Source organism: Siphateles boraxobius, unplaced genomic scaffold, assembly GCF_051911475.1.
Source record: "Siphateles boraxobius isolate OS27281-9 unplaced genomic scaffold, OSU_SipBor_1 48, whole genome shotgun sequence".
Lineage (NCBI taxonomy): Eukaryota > Metazoa > Chordata > Actinopteri > Cypriniformes > Leuciscidae > Siphateles > Siphateles boraxobius.
Window position 1 is genome coordinate 9291348 of NW_027509119.1, and position 15581 is coordinate 9306928.

At 39.7% G+C, this 15581-nt stretch overlaps 1 protein-coding gene across 6 annotated transcripts in view; it reads right to left on the bottom strand.

Moving 5' to 3' along the window:
• Positions 1–15581, bottom strand: part of ppargc1a (peroxisome proliferator-activated receptor gamma, coactivator 1 alpha) — a 53163-nt gene that overhangs the window by 20820 nt on the left and 16762 nt on the right. For 2 of the 6 annotated variants that reach the window (XM_077201870.1, XM_077201871.1), the window contains exons 3-7: positions 6244–6438; positions 5067–5189; positions 3945–4299; positions 2236–2281; positions 1989–2062 (exon numbers count right to left, since the gene is read on the bottom strand). In XM_077201870.1, the coding sequence (XP_077057985.1) occupies positions 1989–2062; positions 2236–2281; positions 3945–4299; positions 5067–5189; positions 6244–6438 (793 nt within the window). Of the gene's footprint in view, positions 1–1988; positions 2063–2235; positions 2282–3107; positions 4300–5030; positions 5190–6243; positions 6439–15581 lie in introns of all 6 variants that reach the window. The other 4 variants (XM_077201869.1, XM_077201868.1, XM_077201867.1 and 1 more) reach the window with 4 other exon arrangements.

Here is a 15581-nt window from a genome sequence, read left to right on the forward strand (position 1 = left end):
CAGGGTCATAAAGCAAGGACCATTATCGCCTTTACATTACAATACATAAATTACATTACATATCATTACATAAATGTGCTGTTCAGTTCAATGCAGCCATGATGAATGCACACAGATACAAACACTAATCATATACCGGTGGGTTCTCTCGTCTGTTTCTGGCAGGGTGTGAATTACGCAGGGACCTCTGAACGAATTATTACTTAAAGCTTACAGAACTGATCCCCGTGGTAATCTTAAAATGCCACACAAGGAGCGTAACACAGACTGACCTGGGTGTCATATGATACCATAATTAAAGGAACCCCTGCTCAAGTTAATCTATTAGAGGAATGGGGATTAGGGAATGGTATTAAATCTGGCACTTTCATAGTGCTGGCTATTCCGCAGGTGTCTAGGTGTTTTGCTCTGCAATGAAACACCTGGACATTTTCTAATTCAACAGCTCCATAAATATGGATTCTAACACCGCTGTCATGATGACACAAACCTCAACGGAAATTTTATTTATTGTATGACCTCAGGGTCTCATCCGGCTTTACACTGACTTGTAATCAGTTAATCTGGTATGATCATCAGTAAACGCATATGAGTATGAAGGGCTTAGGGTAGTCTATAGGACAGCAGACACTAGGAGAATGTAAATGTATGCTCATCAGAGAACTTCAACTTCAAAGCACTTTTAAATAGTACTGAATCCTAAATCTGAATTGTGTATGAGGGTATCGGCAAAAAAGAAAAAGAAAAAAAAGGTTAGTAAGCACAAGCTTGTGCATTAACACAGAGATAAATGAAGATAAATGAACCCGTTAGCCTTGCATAAAAGGCAGTAAAGGTGACCTCACATGACTTATATGACTTATATGACTTTAATCTTAAAGCTTACACACACATCTTTAATACATGGAAACACGAATAGCTTGCAGAAGTGACAAAATTCCTCAAAATGTGTAGTTTCTGTAAACATTTATGACAATCCACGTTTGAGCAAATACACCAAACATAGAGTTACATTGTACCCTCTGGCTGGGTCAAATCTGTACACTGAGGGCCATTACCTTGTAGTAAGTGAATACCAAATTGCCCATTCACTGACACATTTTGAGAGGGAAAGGGCAGCCATTTTGTTTTTATTGACCTGGAATGATTAATCTCTGCATGGGGGATACAGAAATAATTACCTGCATGATTTATGCTGAGAGAAAGAAAGTGAGAAAGGGGAGAACTGCTGAAGAGTTGTGTTTCAGCCCCAGCTGACGTAAACTTCGTCTGGGTATAATTACTTTTGGTCAACACCAACGCGTTTTAAAATAAATATATGAAAAGACACACACACACACACACACGCACGCTCATGCGCACACACGCATATATATATATATATATATATATATATATATATATATATATATATATATATATATATATATACTTTCAATTACATAAAAAATGCTTTGGCTCAATTTCACAAATGGGACCTTTTCATAAATAGCAGAATTAACAGAGGAAATTACCTTAATGTCCCTAATCAAATTGCCAGACTCTCTAAAAAAAAGATGCTGATAATATCGGCAAACCCAAATTGCATGGCAAAACCAATTAAAACAAAAATAATGCCACAACAATTTATCTCTGATGTATTGAAGCAGTGAGCTGCCCAGTCAAAAAGCATTAGAGTCTAAATGAGAAAGAGAGAATACTAACTGTTGAAAAGAGTGAAACTTTCCAATAAATTCTGTGTAAAATTCTGACCATGTTCCATCAGTTCACCTTGAACCCTTTGCTTTGATTAAACTATCAAAGTAGGCTTGTTGGAGAGTTTGCCTTTTGCCAAATAAGTTTTATCTTTACAAGTGAATGATAAAAAAAAACAGCATGATATTTCAGATTAACAATCAGACAAATGGAGGAAAAAGGGAGATTTTTGTCTTTGGTACAATTTTCATTTTCTTTTCTTGGTTATGAGCAAAGACCTTGTGTTTGTTTACCTGGGGTTCCACAGATCTCCACACTCAATGTGCGTTCAATGGTTTTGTTCTCAAACGGAGATCCCTTGTGGTCACTGCAACACAAAGGGGAGAAAAAATATGAGAACATGAATGGAGTGCTGACAGTGTTTGTGTGAGCTTACAAATGGAAATGAAATTAACAAAATGCCTCATCTTTTTTTCTTCTTTTTTTTTTGTTCAGATTGTGTCTGCTCTACAAAAGTTGTGTAAAAACTCTCTCACTTACTTTGGAGACTCTGGGGTCAAAGGAAGTGGCAAGATGGGTGGTTTGGCTGCAGAACACAAAGGAGCATGGGTAATTAATTTACTAGTTCACACTGTGCCCACGATATTTCAGGTCCACATCTACAACTAAATATCTTAATCTCAATCTCAATCAGTGACAGCAAAGATGTTGCAAATCCAACCCTGCACTGAAAGGCTAGATGCATCTCCAGCCAAATTTGGAGAAAAACCAATACTTGGATTAATTTGACCCCATAGTTTTTGTCTTTATCTGACTGCATACTTTGTGAGGCAGGATGGAGTGATGGCATGTGTTCAGTTTCTCAGCCCATCATACAAGGTCCACCACATTCCAACAGTCAGAATGAGTAGAAAATGTAAAACAGACTATGACATGAAAAATAATGGCACAAATGTTTCATACTGCTTAAATTATGTCTAAAAAGAGGATATTTTGCATGCAATTGAAACCAAAGCAGAGGAAGAAAGAAGAGTCAAGGAAGCGTGTGCAGTTGCCTGAGGCTGCGACCGTCTCCAACTGCAGCTAGGGAGTATCTCTCAGTTAGACAGCTATATTATGGCAGCCTGACAAAGAAGCTTTTCAGCACAGATTTGAGTTTGAAATTGGGCACGTGATAGTTTAAAGTGTTACAGGCGTACCTTGTCTTTCATTTATAATTAATCTACAGACAAGTGTTTGTGCCAATTCAGAGGTTTATCCTTTGGAGTGAAATGTGTGGCTGTGTGCTTTTGTTTTTGCTCCCAAGTAAATGTTAGGTTTGTGTTAGTGCTGGGGTTAGTGTGTGGTCAAACTGGGAAGCAGTTAAAGGAGGAGAGGCAAAGGAGAGAGGGCAGGGATGCAGCAATGATTACCTAACATTGGTGGGACTTGGTCATCAAGGTGCCTGCAGAGTGCCTGTTTTTGTGAGTCGAAGGGCGTGTGCTCTGGAACTAAAGAGTCTGGGAACAATAGGCTTGGCAGGCCCTGTGAGAATGACATGGGGCTGCCTATGACATATTCAAAAACATCCTCACCGTCTTGGCCTACCAGATCATGCAAGCGGTCTCCTGTCACCTGTTCTGGCATGCTTAACCAGCTCTCTGGGTCTAATTTAAGCCCGGTTGAACACTTAAGATCACTCTGGTCGGCCACACTAAATGTTTGTTTGTGTAAGCTAGGTGTCTTTCTAGGGTTATCACGGCTAGCTTGCTCTAAGTGTCCGTGGCTCTCTTGGACTCTAGGAGCCAAGTCAGGTAGGTCTCGCCTATTATTCTGGGGGAAACTGGGCAACTGCAGGTGAGCCCGGTAACGGGCCGGCCTAGGCCTGGAGGTGAGCATCTGACTGAGCATGGGGTGCTCTAGCTCTTGCCTCGTTTTCCTAATGGTCACCATGATGTGCCTATTAGCACGGCCAGCCTCAGCCAAGCCGCCTGCCTCAAGGCAATGACCACAGCTGCCTGCATGACCCGTCTCTCTAGGCGGGAGAGAGTAAGAGTGCATGTACCTAATAAAGCGGGCAGCGGCCAGGCTGCCTGGGTCAACAGCTGGCTGCAGGCCTGGCAGCCTCCCCTCTTCGCCGGAGCAAGCATGGCCACAGCCACCTCCACGGGACAGCACAACGGGGGCGGATTGCTCCCCTTGAGTACACCGCCGCCACTTCCCCGCCCCCTCACCAGCCACACTACACGTGCTGGCTGCCTGGCTCTCACCTCGCTGGGCCTGCAATGCCAGCTGCTGCTGCTGCTGCTGCTGTTGCTGCTGCTGCTGTGATGATGGGGAGGCAGAGGACGTCTTCTTTTTGGAGGCGGTGGAAGAGGAGCAGGACGACAGAGACGAGAAAGAGGAGGTGGACGAAGACGATGGAGAGGAAGAAGATGAGCAGGAAGAGGTGCAAGCCCCTCCCCTGTCCTTGCCACAACCTGTCCAGGTGCTCTTGGCTTCCCTGGCTTTTGTCTGGAAGGCCTCGTCACTGGAGGTGAGGTACTTGAGCAGCTCAGTGCAAGGGCGTCTCATGGACCGGTTGGGACAGGCCCCACGTGGTTTGCTGTTCCAGGGGTTTTCTGTCTAAAGAACAGGAATCAGAGAAACAGAGAGAGAGAGAGAGAGAGAGAGAGAGAGAGAGAGAGAGAGAGAGAGAGAGAGAGAGAGAGAGATAGAGAAAGAAAGAGGGGGCAGAATGAGTATGGCATGTAACAGGGGACATTGGTAACATAGGTAGATTCGAACAGGGGTTTAGCCCAGAGGTGGTTTAGTCTCCCAAAAGGCAACGGGAGTGTGCTTTGCCCATAATCTTAATTACGAGGTCTTGGGACGGCTCCAGGAAGATCTGCATGCAGGCAGCAGGAGGAGACAGCGGTGTCCTCTGGGACACTGCCATGTGCAGAGCTCCAGAAACAGAGTCAAAGTCATTATGGAAAATTAACTCCTCAAAGAGAGTTGTGCATCTGTGCGAGCGTGTTTGTGTGAAGGGGAGAGAATTATGCATGATGTTCACCTCAAATAACAACTCATTTTTCTTCTAGTTTACAACATGACTGTGTCTGTGGTAATAAATCATTGTTTTTGTGACAATGAGACCTACAATGCTAATTCTTAGACATCCACACATTTTCTTTTTTTCGTGGAAATGAGATGGTGCCATTCAGAAGTCCTGAACGTCATTAAGGGTAACAGACTTTTAGATGAGACAGCCACAACACCTCCGTCAAAGACTCAAATTAATCAAGCTTTAGACTATTTGTATAATTTATCAGAAAGCAAAAAATTACATGAAACTAGCAGATGAGCTCACACACCAGGCCTTTGATGCAAGAAGTGCAGCGAGCAGCTACCTTGGCAACAGCAGGTGTTGGTCTGATCCGTTGGTTGCTGGCTGCATGGTTCTGTGCCTTGCCACCTGGGTATTGATTATAGCTGAGCTGGGAGTTAGCAGGCGCCAGGAGGAGCTTCTTCAGCTACAAACACAGCAGAGAAACAGATCATAAGGATTAAAGCTATGAATTTATTACAAAATGCAAAGAACTCCAAACAATATTTCTATTACATTTACATTACATTTATGCATTTGGCAGATCATTTTATCCAAAGTGACTTAGATTGCATCCAAGGTATACAGTTTATTGGTTCATGCATTTTCTGAGAATCAAACCTATGACCGTGGCATTGTTACCATGCACCACGCTCTGCTGTTTGTAAATATTGTTACTTGCAAGCCATTTACATACATATATATATATATATATATATATATATATATATATATATATAATATGTAAGCATCCTGTAAGTTGACAAACTAATTTATTTTATGACAGCAGTATCATGTGCATATAATGAAGAAAGAAAAAAAACATGTCTGCAATATATATTACTGTATTATGTGTGATGCAAACTTAAACTTTAAGGATTTAATTTTGTAGGATATGAGTCAGATCAAACTAATATTGTGGCAGTTTTTCAGGTAGACCTGGTGCAATGCTTTTACTGTGATACTCATCAGATTCTCATGTGATGAGCATTAATCTGCTAACATACAACAAAACAAATGCTATGCGGATTTCAACTTTTGCTGTCTGCTGCTGGTTTATTAGAGAAAATGCAGATTAAAATAGTTTTCTTGATTAAATTTAATTATTTCAGCATATTTTTCACTGCTTCAGCTTGACAGTGTTGTGCATGTTTCTTTGTGCAGTAATGAACAATGCAATTAACACCTCAGGAACACTGATCTACTTTGATCTGCTTTTTCAACAGTGCTATGGTTATGTTATGTGCAGACATCAATAGGAGGCTGCCAGAGCTGTTGTCTGGCGAGTCTGTACCCATTTTTGGTGATAGGCCTGCAGCATCTCCTTATCTGGTGCTAGTGAAGACCAGACAGAGGGAGTCAGGAAAAGTGAAACACTTTGGGACGGAGAAAGACCAATGGAAGGAAACAGAATGAGAGGGCCTTGCTTCATGGCAAAATAGGATTGGGCACACGGGAAGCATGGGAGGAGCATATCTTACCAGGGAAGGCTCCTCTGGTTCTGGGGTGCGTGGCGAGCCATCGGGGGTGGAAGGACAGCTCTGATCACTGGCATTGGTCACGTCCCCATCTGCCAGGGCCTCGAACGAAGGCAAACCGTCTTCGTCCACTGGGATACTGTCCAGGGTTTCTGTGAGCACTGCCAGCAAGTTGGCCTCATTTTCCTCATCTATCTTCTTAAGGGGGCGAAAAGAAAAGGGGAAAGAGAACGAACAGTGAAAAAAAGGACATTTTAGTCTGGAGAAGTCCATTTTGTTTTCAGACTGAGTGGAGCAGTGCTCTATAATTGCTAATAGAGGATGGAGACATTTTTTTTTTACTACAAAATCTCTTTCAACTACAAATTGCCTAAGCCACATGAGTCAGCACTGTCAGTCATACATTAAACATGCAGCTTACTGGACCAAAATAATATCTCCCCTAAGAAACCCATTAACTGAGCTGACACACAGCAACTACCCAGGGAAGTAGCAAGAAAGAGGTAAGAAACAAAAAGAGGGAAGTTAAGTTCCTCCAATCGCTAACTCAGACGTCTCAAATGGCTCATCAACAAAATTCAAGCTGGCAATCCATAGATAAGGAGCCTTATTGTGAACTGAAATAGATGCAATATTTTTTGAGCATATGAAGTGTGATTACAGAATCAAATGCTTAACGCTGCTTCCAGTCTTTGATGTTCACGTCTCTGTCTTTTCTGCAGATGGTAACACAGAAGGGGTAGTATCTGTAGAGTGGCTGTGGAAAAGTCACAGGCACTGGAAGTTCCAGCACCAAAACCCACGGGACTTAGCCATTGCAAAAGATAAACACCAAAATTGCTGGGGGACCAAGCAAGCCTGTATGCAGGCCAACAAGAACAAATCCTTTTATGCACACCACAGGATTAGCATCGCTTGCTGATAGCGTCCGGGCACAATCGTGGTGTCTGCAGGGGGACTGTCCTCTTTAGATAGAAGTGTTGCATTGCTTAGCCTCCAGTCCCATGTGCAACGATCACCCCGTTTGATCCCTTTTCTATTAATAGTTTCCCACGATTACATACCAGCATCTCCCCATGCTCACGGGAGCAGTTTTTGAGACATCAAAACAAGGCCATTTTACTTATCTCACTCAATTTAAGAGATTTCAGTGCTGATAGTGCTAACGTTTGATTGGTGCACTGACAGGGAAGAAAATACTAAGCCCGGCTTCACTGAATTCAGAATACCCTCCTTAGGACATGTTTCCTAATTCTGTATTGGATTAGATAACAGTGCATATTTCCGAGATGTAACAAAACATTCACAGGGACACCTGAGTTCTGGCGTAAAGCAGCTAGAAAGAAATTCAAAGCCTGTGACTTAGCCTGCTGCAATTTAATGGTTGGCTAATAATGTCCTTTCTTTGAGCTATGCTGTTGCTGTCTCCCGCAATTTGTCTTCTGCAACTTCATAAAAACCCAGGCAGACAATAAAACAGAGGGCAATAACAATAAGTATTTCCTTCCAGCTAATTTTGATCCTGGTTATTCAGGATGACTTCCCATAGATGCTCATCATTTGATTTACAGAGAAAAGTTTTTATTCATTTGAAGATCTTCTTTACGGAAACAGTTTTCTCAATAGCAGCATGCACGCAAATAAGGACTGGTGGTTAGTAAAACTACTTGTTAAGTATGAACTCTATCTCAGACTTTAGCTAGAATGACAGAGGGTGCTCCAGGGTTTATACAGCAATCAAACGTTCTGCCAAAACCTGCACTCCTCTTTCAACATTGGTTATCTCATATTCTATGAAACAGGCTCAGTAACCTTTGTCCTCCATTCAGACTCATAATTCAAAGTGCAACCAACATTTGCAAAGTACATCCAGCCCAGTGCCAGAGTGGTCAGATTTGCCTGGCAACCTCTGGAGCCGTTTCCACAGCCATCGCTTGCCTCTGGCAGCTCCAAAGAGAAATGGCCTTGAGTAAGAAGGGAAGAAAAATAGAAAGGACCTTTCCCATTCCGCTTAATGGACCCCACCGAATTAAACAGATCTTAACAATCGTGGGCTAATTGTGGGATCACAATATATTAACCTGCTCTAATTCTAAAGGGTGCCATTCATGGCTGTTTTACCACAAATGCTTCAATTAGCCATAAAACACACTGGCAAGCGCTCGGTAGTCACACTCCATCTAGCTTTCCCTTAGTACTTCAGAGGCATGCCAGCATTCACCATTCATTCATTATCAGGTGCGCTCTTTTGTTATCAGACAGGCTGTCTTTGAAATTGTCCTTGCTTTAACTCTTTTATTGAGTTCCACCTAAGATACCTATTCCTGAGATATAACTTATGCCACTGATAACAGGTAGCGTGGTCCTTTTCTTTTACCACATAATTTACCCACATAATTAACTTGACTGCAAACTGAAAAATAATCCATCCAATATCATTCAGGGATCTGAGCGAATACCCCACAGGTGACGAAAGAATTTAAAAAAAAGATAGTAAAATATGCAGTTCGTATTTCCTGTGTGTCTGCGGCCTTGCATCTCCGCTGCGACAGAGAAGGAAAACTCTGCAGGTAATAAAACCTGGAAAGTCAATTACTCAGAGTGAGTTTTACAACCAAAGCCTTGCACAATTACAGGGAAGACATTAAATGAGCTAGAATATGTGGAAAAAGTTTAAAGTGAAGATTGATAGATTTTTCTTTCTCTTTTTATTCTCTCTAAAACCAAAACAATTCACAACTCTGAATATTGTTTTGCTCATTTCAATATGTCTTTAATTTGACTAATTCTTGCTTTAACACAAACAAGGTTTGCATGCCAAGAAAAGTACAAGCCCGTAAAGACAAACTTCGAATGCTGGTTGAACAAAGCCTCACCTGAAAGTTTTGAAAAAATATTAAAAAACTTAAGGTTTATAGGCTTAATGGAAAGTGAGAATGATTAGTTTACCTCTGATTCCACAGCTAACAAAATCCAAGTAACATGCTGCATTATGTGAGCTTGGCCTGGTCATAGTATTATGGGTAGGAAGAGAGAGAGAAACATGGTACAGAGCACTGAATATGACACTAATTTAATTAATGGTCAGCAAAAAGAAAAAAAGAAGACACCCCATACCTATTATAAGTCAAACATCATATTGACATTATCAAAACATTCCAATATAAGCCTCCCTCAATAAGCCTAACCAGATTGTCACAGTATACATAAATGGCACAGCAGTCATATGTCATACTCAAAAATAGGATTCTGCCAGTGGAATCACTAGAACTATTTCAAACCTCATTTCCCCCGCAAATGATCCTGCAAGCTGGGCACCGAGGCATGCCTGCTCCAGAGGCAATGATCACAGAGAGACGGAGTATGGCAAAGATTAACTTTTCATAACCCTCACCAACATTACCACCCCCCTGACACTGTCTGAACACCACGACCAGAAGCTTGAACAGGTACCAATCAAACTCATCAGCAACAAGAACCATTGCTTATTTTAACATGTAAACAATCAGAATAATGATAATCGGAACCACAAACAATTTCTCCTGAGAGATAGTTGCTCTAACAAAAAGAAAGAGAAAAGTGAAAGAGATGAAAGGGACTACAACAAACTCACAATTTAAATGGATGCACTAAACATGAAGAGAGAAAGGGGAGTTTGCATGCTGTTTCTTAGCTGTGGTGCAACAGATGGTCCACAGCTCTGTTTCTAATGCAATTAGAATAAACATAGTTTTCGGTGCTCAGACATATTGATGCACTACTTATTTTAGAAACTTGTCCAATAATGCTGACACTAGGGTGCTCGGATTCCTAAAGAGCTGGAGTCTAAATATGTTAATGCAGTGAAGACAAGAAAAAAAAACACACGTCGTTAGTCCTTTTTGAAATGTGCATGTGAACAGAACTTCGCTTAAGTCAGAGTTGGCAAATCTGCAGAGGTAGGCAATCTTTTGTGGGAATAAACATATACAGGATGGTGATCTTGCTATGATGTGCTAGACAGCCAAAGAAAATGCAAGGAATGAGGAACGGTATGAAAGGAAAGAGAGTCCTGTTTCATTTCAATGCAGCAGGACAGAGGAACAGCCATGCATGTGGAAATGTGGACATTTAAAGCTGATGTTTAAGCATGTAAAGTCACCCTCTTCTCTTGTTAAAAGTGCTTTGTTACACTCCGAATCCCCCTCTGACCTTTCGGCTGTTGGCAGGCTTATGAGCATCAAACCGCAGGGCGGCCCGTCATTTGTCACCATGATATCAGCAGCAGGGCACATCATTACCGACACTGCACCAAGCACGCGGAGGGGTGACAACAAAGGAGAAAGACGTGACTAGTTCTCTTTCTATAATAAAGCATATGTGTTAACTGCACAAGGGTCAATTGCCTGAATACGTCTGTATTCAGAAAGTAGAAAGCAAAAAAACGCTTAGATTGCATGCCAGCATGTTCTATCATGAACGCATGCTCTCGTTCAAGTAACCATGAGGAACGAGTGGGGTTACAGACTCCAATATCAAAAAATGTATGGTAATTGAAACCACCAAATGTGTGTGGAAATGCATTCAATTTGATTCAGCTGCAAAAGGTCATGCTATTCAATTTACACTCAATGCTGAGTACAGTAGCCAGCAAAACACCTGAAAGCAAATGATCTTATCAGAACCCACAGCACTGCTCTCACCCCTACTGGATAAAAGCTATTTGCTGATTACTAAATAAATGCATTATCTTTTACCTTGACTTCCATCTCCTGTAGGTGAGGGAAGATCTACCAGACCTTGACTTTGTGAGACGATTATTCCCATAGCACTTTAAACATGTTCCCCCCCCCCCCCCCCCCCCCTTTTCCTTTTTCTCTCTGTTTGTGTGTAAACAGCAGTTCAAAAGTTTGGGATCGTTAAGATTTTTAAATGTTTTTGAAAGTCTCTTATGCTCACAGAAGCTGCATTTATTTAATAATTAAAAAAAAACAGTAAAAACAGCGATATTGTGAAATATTATTACAATTTAAAATAATTGTTTCCTGTTTGAATATATTTTAAAATGTAATTTTATTTCTGTGTTGGCAAAGCATCATTACTCCAGTCTTCAGTGTCACATTATCCTTCAGAAATCATTCTAATATGCTGATTTTATGCTGAAGAAACATTTCTGATTATTATCAGTTGAAAATAGTTGTGTACATGTTTTCAGGATTCTTTGAGGAATAGAAAGTTCTAAATAACAGCATTTACCTGAAATAGAAAGCTTTTGCAACATTATAAACTATTGTTCAAAAGTTTGCGGTCAGTGAATACTTTTATTCAGCAAGGATGGATTAAATTGATCAAAAGTGACAGTAAAGACATTTATAATGTTATGACAATTTATAAATTATACACAACTGTTTTTAACATTGATAATAGGGAAAAAAATCTTGAGCACGCAGGGATGTGACGGTGACAGTTTTTTACCACCACGGTGGTAATGGACCAACTACCAGCGGTGGTGCGGTGTTGTGTAGAAAAAAAAAAGTATATATATATATATATATATATATATATATATATATATATATATACCTCAATTAAACACATTTTGAAATAAAAAAATAATAAACAAGGCTCAAACATCCATTTCGTAACATACATGCGTGTTTATCTGAGCCCTTCCGTCAATGAAACAACACACTAAAGCCTGTAAAGCATTGAAATAAATATCAGTAAATAATGGTAACTTAAATAATATAATAAAGTTAAATATTTACAAAACCTTAATTTTATAATTCCACACAAAGACGCTTGATATTTGCCTTTAGCCCAATATATACTTCTGCATCAAACTCACGCCGTAGCTGTGTCGTAGGCTGTGTGTAGCACGCGTACCCTTCGCCGTACCCTGACGTGCACCTCTCCAAAAATGTAACAACGCGTCAATTCTACGCGGACATAAGCGTTGTGATTGGCATGCTAGAACCGCTACCGCTATGCGCTTTGAGAGGGATGTGGGACACGAGCAGGAAAGAGACCATCCATCTCTTTTCAGATATCTTCATGTTTTCTACTTGTTGTAAAAGATCTGAAGAGCGAATTTTATCTTCCACAAGGGCATGACATTTAGGCTATGTTTGATTTTGCGCTGCCAGAGAAAGCGAAACTAAATTCACCTGAGTGTGTGAAACACACTTTACAAATAAACTTGACGAGCCTTACCAAGTCTAATCATAAGCCCAAACTGTGTTAAAAAATGTTTGACATGCAACTAAAAAGGTAGACAATCTGTCCTACAGCGTTTTTCTACTTTACCACCGTAAAGAATGCCATCTTAATAGGCCTAATTAAAAGCGAACAAAAGGAAGAAACATTTATAATCCCCTGCGAAAATGGGTGAGACGTGAGTGAAGATTTGGGAAAAGAAACAAGAGATTACATGTCCAGTGGAATAACTAATGGAATATCGTTAAATTCGCTGATAATCGGGAGACCAGATCGCAAACCAGAATACAAAGAATACAATTTCCATGGATGCGATGTAACATTTATTTGCTAACCTACTAATTATTTTGTAAACAAAGCTTTGTGGTTCACTCGTGTTATAATATTAATGTAAAACAGCATTCACATACAAAAAAAAATTGGCGGACCACCGCTGGTGCTACTCAGCCACCACGGTGGTGCAGTTGTAAAGTTTACCGGCATAGCATATTAGAAAGAAATAAATTCAAACAGAGAACAGTTATTTTAAATTGTAATAATATTTCACAATATTACAGCAGTTTACTCTTTAAATTAAGCCTTGGTGAGCAGAAAATACTTCTTAAAAAAAAAAAAATCTTACTGATCCCAAACTTTTAAATGGCATTGTATAATGCAAAATTTGGACAATATCAGCATAAATCCAGATATTCACTTTGCAACCCCAATAATTTAAACAAGCAAACAAACACACACAAAATGAATGAACAAACAAACAAACGAATCAACAAATGAATGAATGAATAAATCCAGTACCTAGAAAAAGTACTAGAGCTATTTGTGATCTCTATTCAAATGTTTGAAACTTCATACTGCTAGCATTTCTTGTGTTATTGCCTCCTTGAAGATATGTCTATATTGCCATTATTATGTAATCATCTGCTGGTCTTCAAGTATAATTACAAATGACTTCAAAATGCATCTACGCAAAGAAATGATAAGGACTTCTGCTCATATTGCTTAGAGCATTTCTAAACTTTTGGAGGCACTATGTGTAAATGCATGCATGTAAACTTTTAACCCCTTACCAGTCGCCCCCCTTTTTGGCAATCGAGTGCAAAATGACATACCCATAATAAAATGGTTGTTGCTAAGGAGTCCTTCTGACTATACACAAAACCAAGGTATCATTTAAAAGCTAACACTTGACAGTTTACTGTGAAAAACTCAGAATTGCTCTAGCAATTACTAATAGAGAGATAAAGCAGCTCAAAAACAATGCACAATTTTTTTGAATGTAAAATTCGGGATCACCAGGGATCCCTGCGGCTCAAGGGGTTAAAAGGTATGGCTTGGCCTGGGCCACAAATTAAAGCACCAACCAAAATGAAATTTGCTTTTGTGTGCATTTGTGCACATAGAAATAATAATATCCGTGTACAGCACTGAATTACATCTTTTAGCCATCAAAACATGACAAGGATGCATCACCCACAGCTGCTCAAAATATAAGTTCACACTTTATATCATGAATATCATAGGAATAAAAGGATGAACTACAGATGGATGGAGGAATGAGACTGGAAAAAAACCTGGTGATTTTTCAAACTGGTCTCATATACTGTTAGGAATATGTTACAGTGGTTCATTTTGCCCTGCAAACAGAGCTATTAAAAGGTGCCCATGCAAGTCTACAATGCACCCAATCAGCTCAGTCCTCATTGCAGAAATTTAGCATTTGTTTGTTAATTTACCAACTCCATGAAATTGTCCAGTGTGACGCCACTAAGCTATATCCAAAACACTCTGTACCCTGCAGTGCATAAGCCCTAAAAGAACCAGCATTCGTGGAATTCAGAGATTCAAAGTCCCCCTCCCTGCGATGCTGAAGTATTAAATAATCCAGGAAACGCCTGTACCGGGACTCACTTTCTCTCCTGGCCTCGAGTTGAGCCAGACGCCTGAGGCTTATTGGCTTAGCATTTCCGGCCAGGTTAGAAAGAGACGGGCCCTGAAAGGCTCTTAGAAGAGATTACTGTCCCAGACTAAAAATAGCACACAACGGCTATCCCGCACTTACGACTGGTGACATGTTACAAAATGTGAATATTACTGCACAGGGCGACTGCGTGTATGTGTGTGTGTTTGGAAGCTTTCGCATGTCAATGCACACAACAATGTGGAGCTTATGTTGATGGCACATATGTACGACCATTCAAATTATCTGTAGGGGTGTAACAATAAGTCAGCTTGATAGACCAAACTGATCTCACAATACTTTAAACAAAGCCAAAATAAAGTTACAACTTTTCTTAACGTTTAATTCTAAACTGTTAACCAAAGGGCTGTTTGTTAAAATAATAAATTTGGTACTAAATGGAAATAATAAATATAAATAATAAATAAATAATAAATGGTACTAAAAGGAAAAGACTGTACAAGACTGGTAACACCAGAACAGAACTGTCCGTTATTCGGCTTTTGCTAAAAATTCAGAATCATGTTAGACATATATGCTTGGATACATTTGAACAGTTTTAAATATTGCATGCTATAAAATAATGCATTTTATTTTTAATTAAATGATTAATAATAAATAATAAACAAGCAAGCTCAGATGTGTGACCTTCTGGGTTTAGCCTACCATTTTTGATGCACCATTATCATATTTGATGATACATTAAATCTGTCTGAAATGTTATTTTGTTCATATATTGTTGCATTGTTGTACAATATATTGTCACAATTATCAGCATAATATAAGCCACCACTAAATCCTTGGATAGTAGGGTACAACCGGGCTAAAGGCACACCCTAAGAAAAATGTGCTATTACCTACTCCCCATAGTGATTGCAGAAATAATATATATGTTCGTATTGAAAATTTATGGAGCAACAGATTTTTGTGTGAAAACAAATTATAAAAGGGATTTATTTTGTTTAAATAAAAAATCGTATAAATATATGAGGTGGCGTGGGAGGCCTTTTACAAAAGGCACACAGTATTATTGACACAAATACTTCAGCCAACATAATCTGTCTATATTAATCTGTCTATAGCCATGCTAATATGAATGAGTTAATACTTGTAAAAACAATCACTTAAACAAAGTTGACTATTTTCTCTTTATTTTGAAAATTAAAAATGCTTTTGTGTTCAATAAATA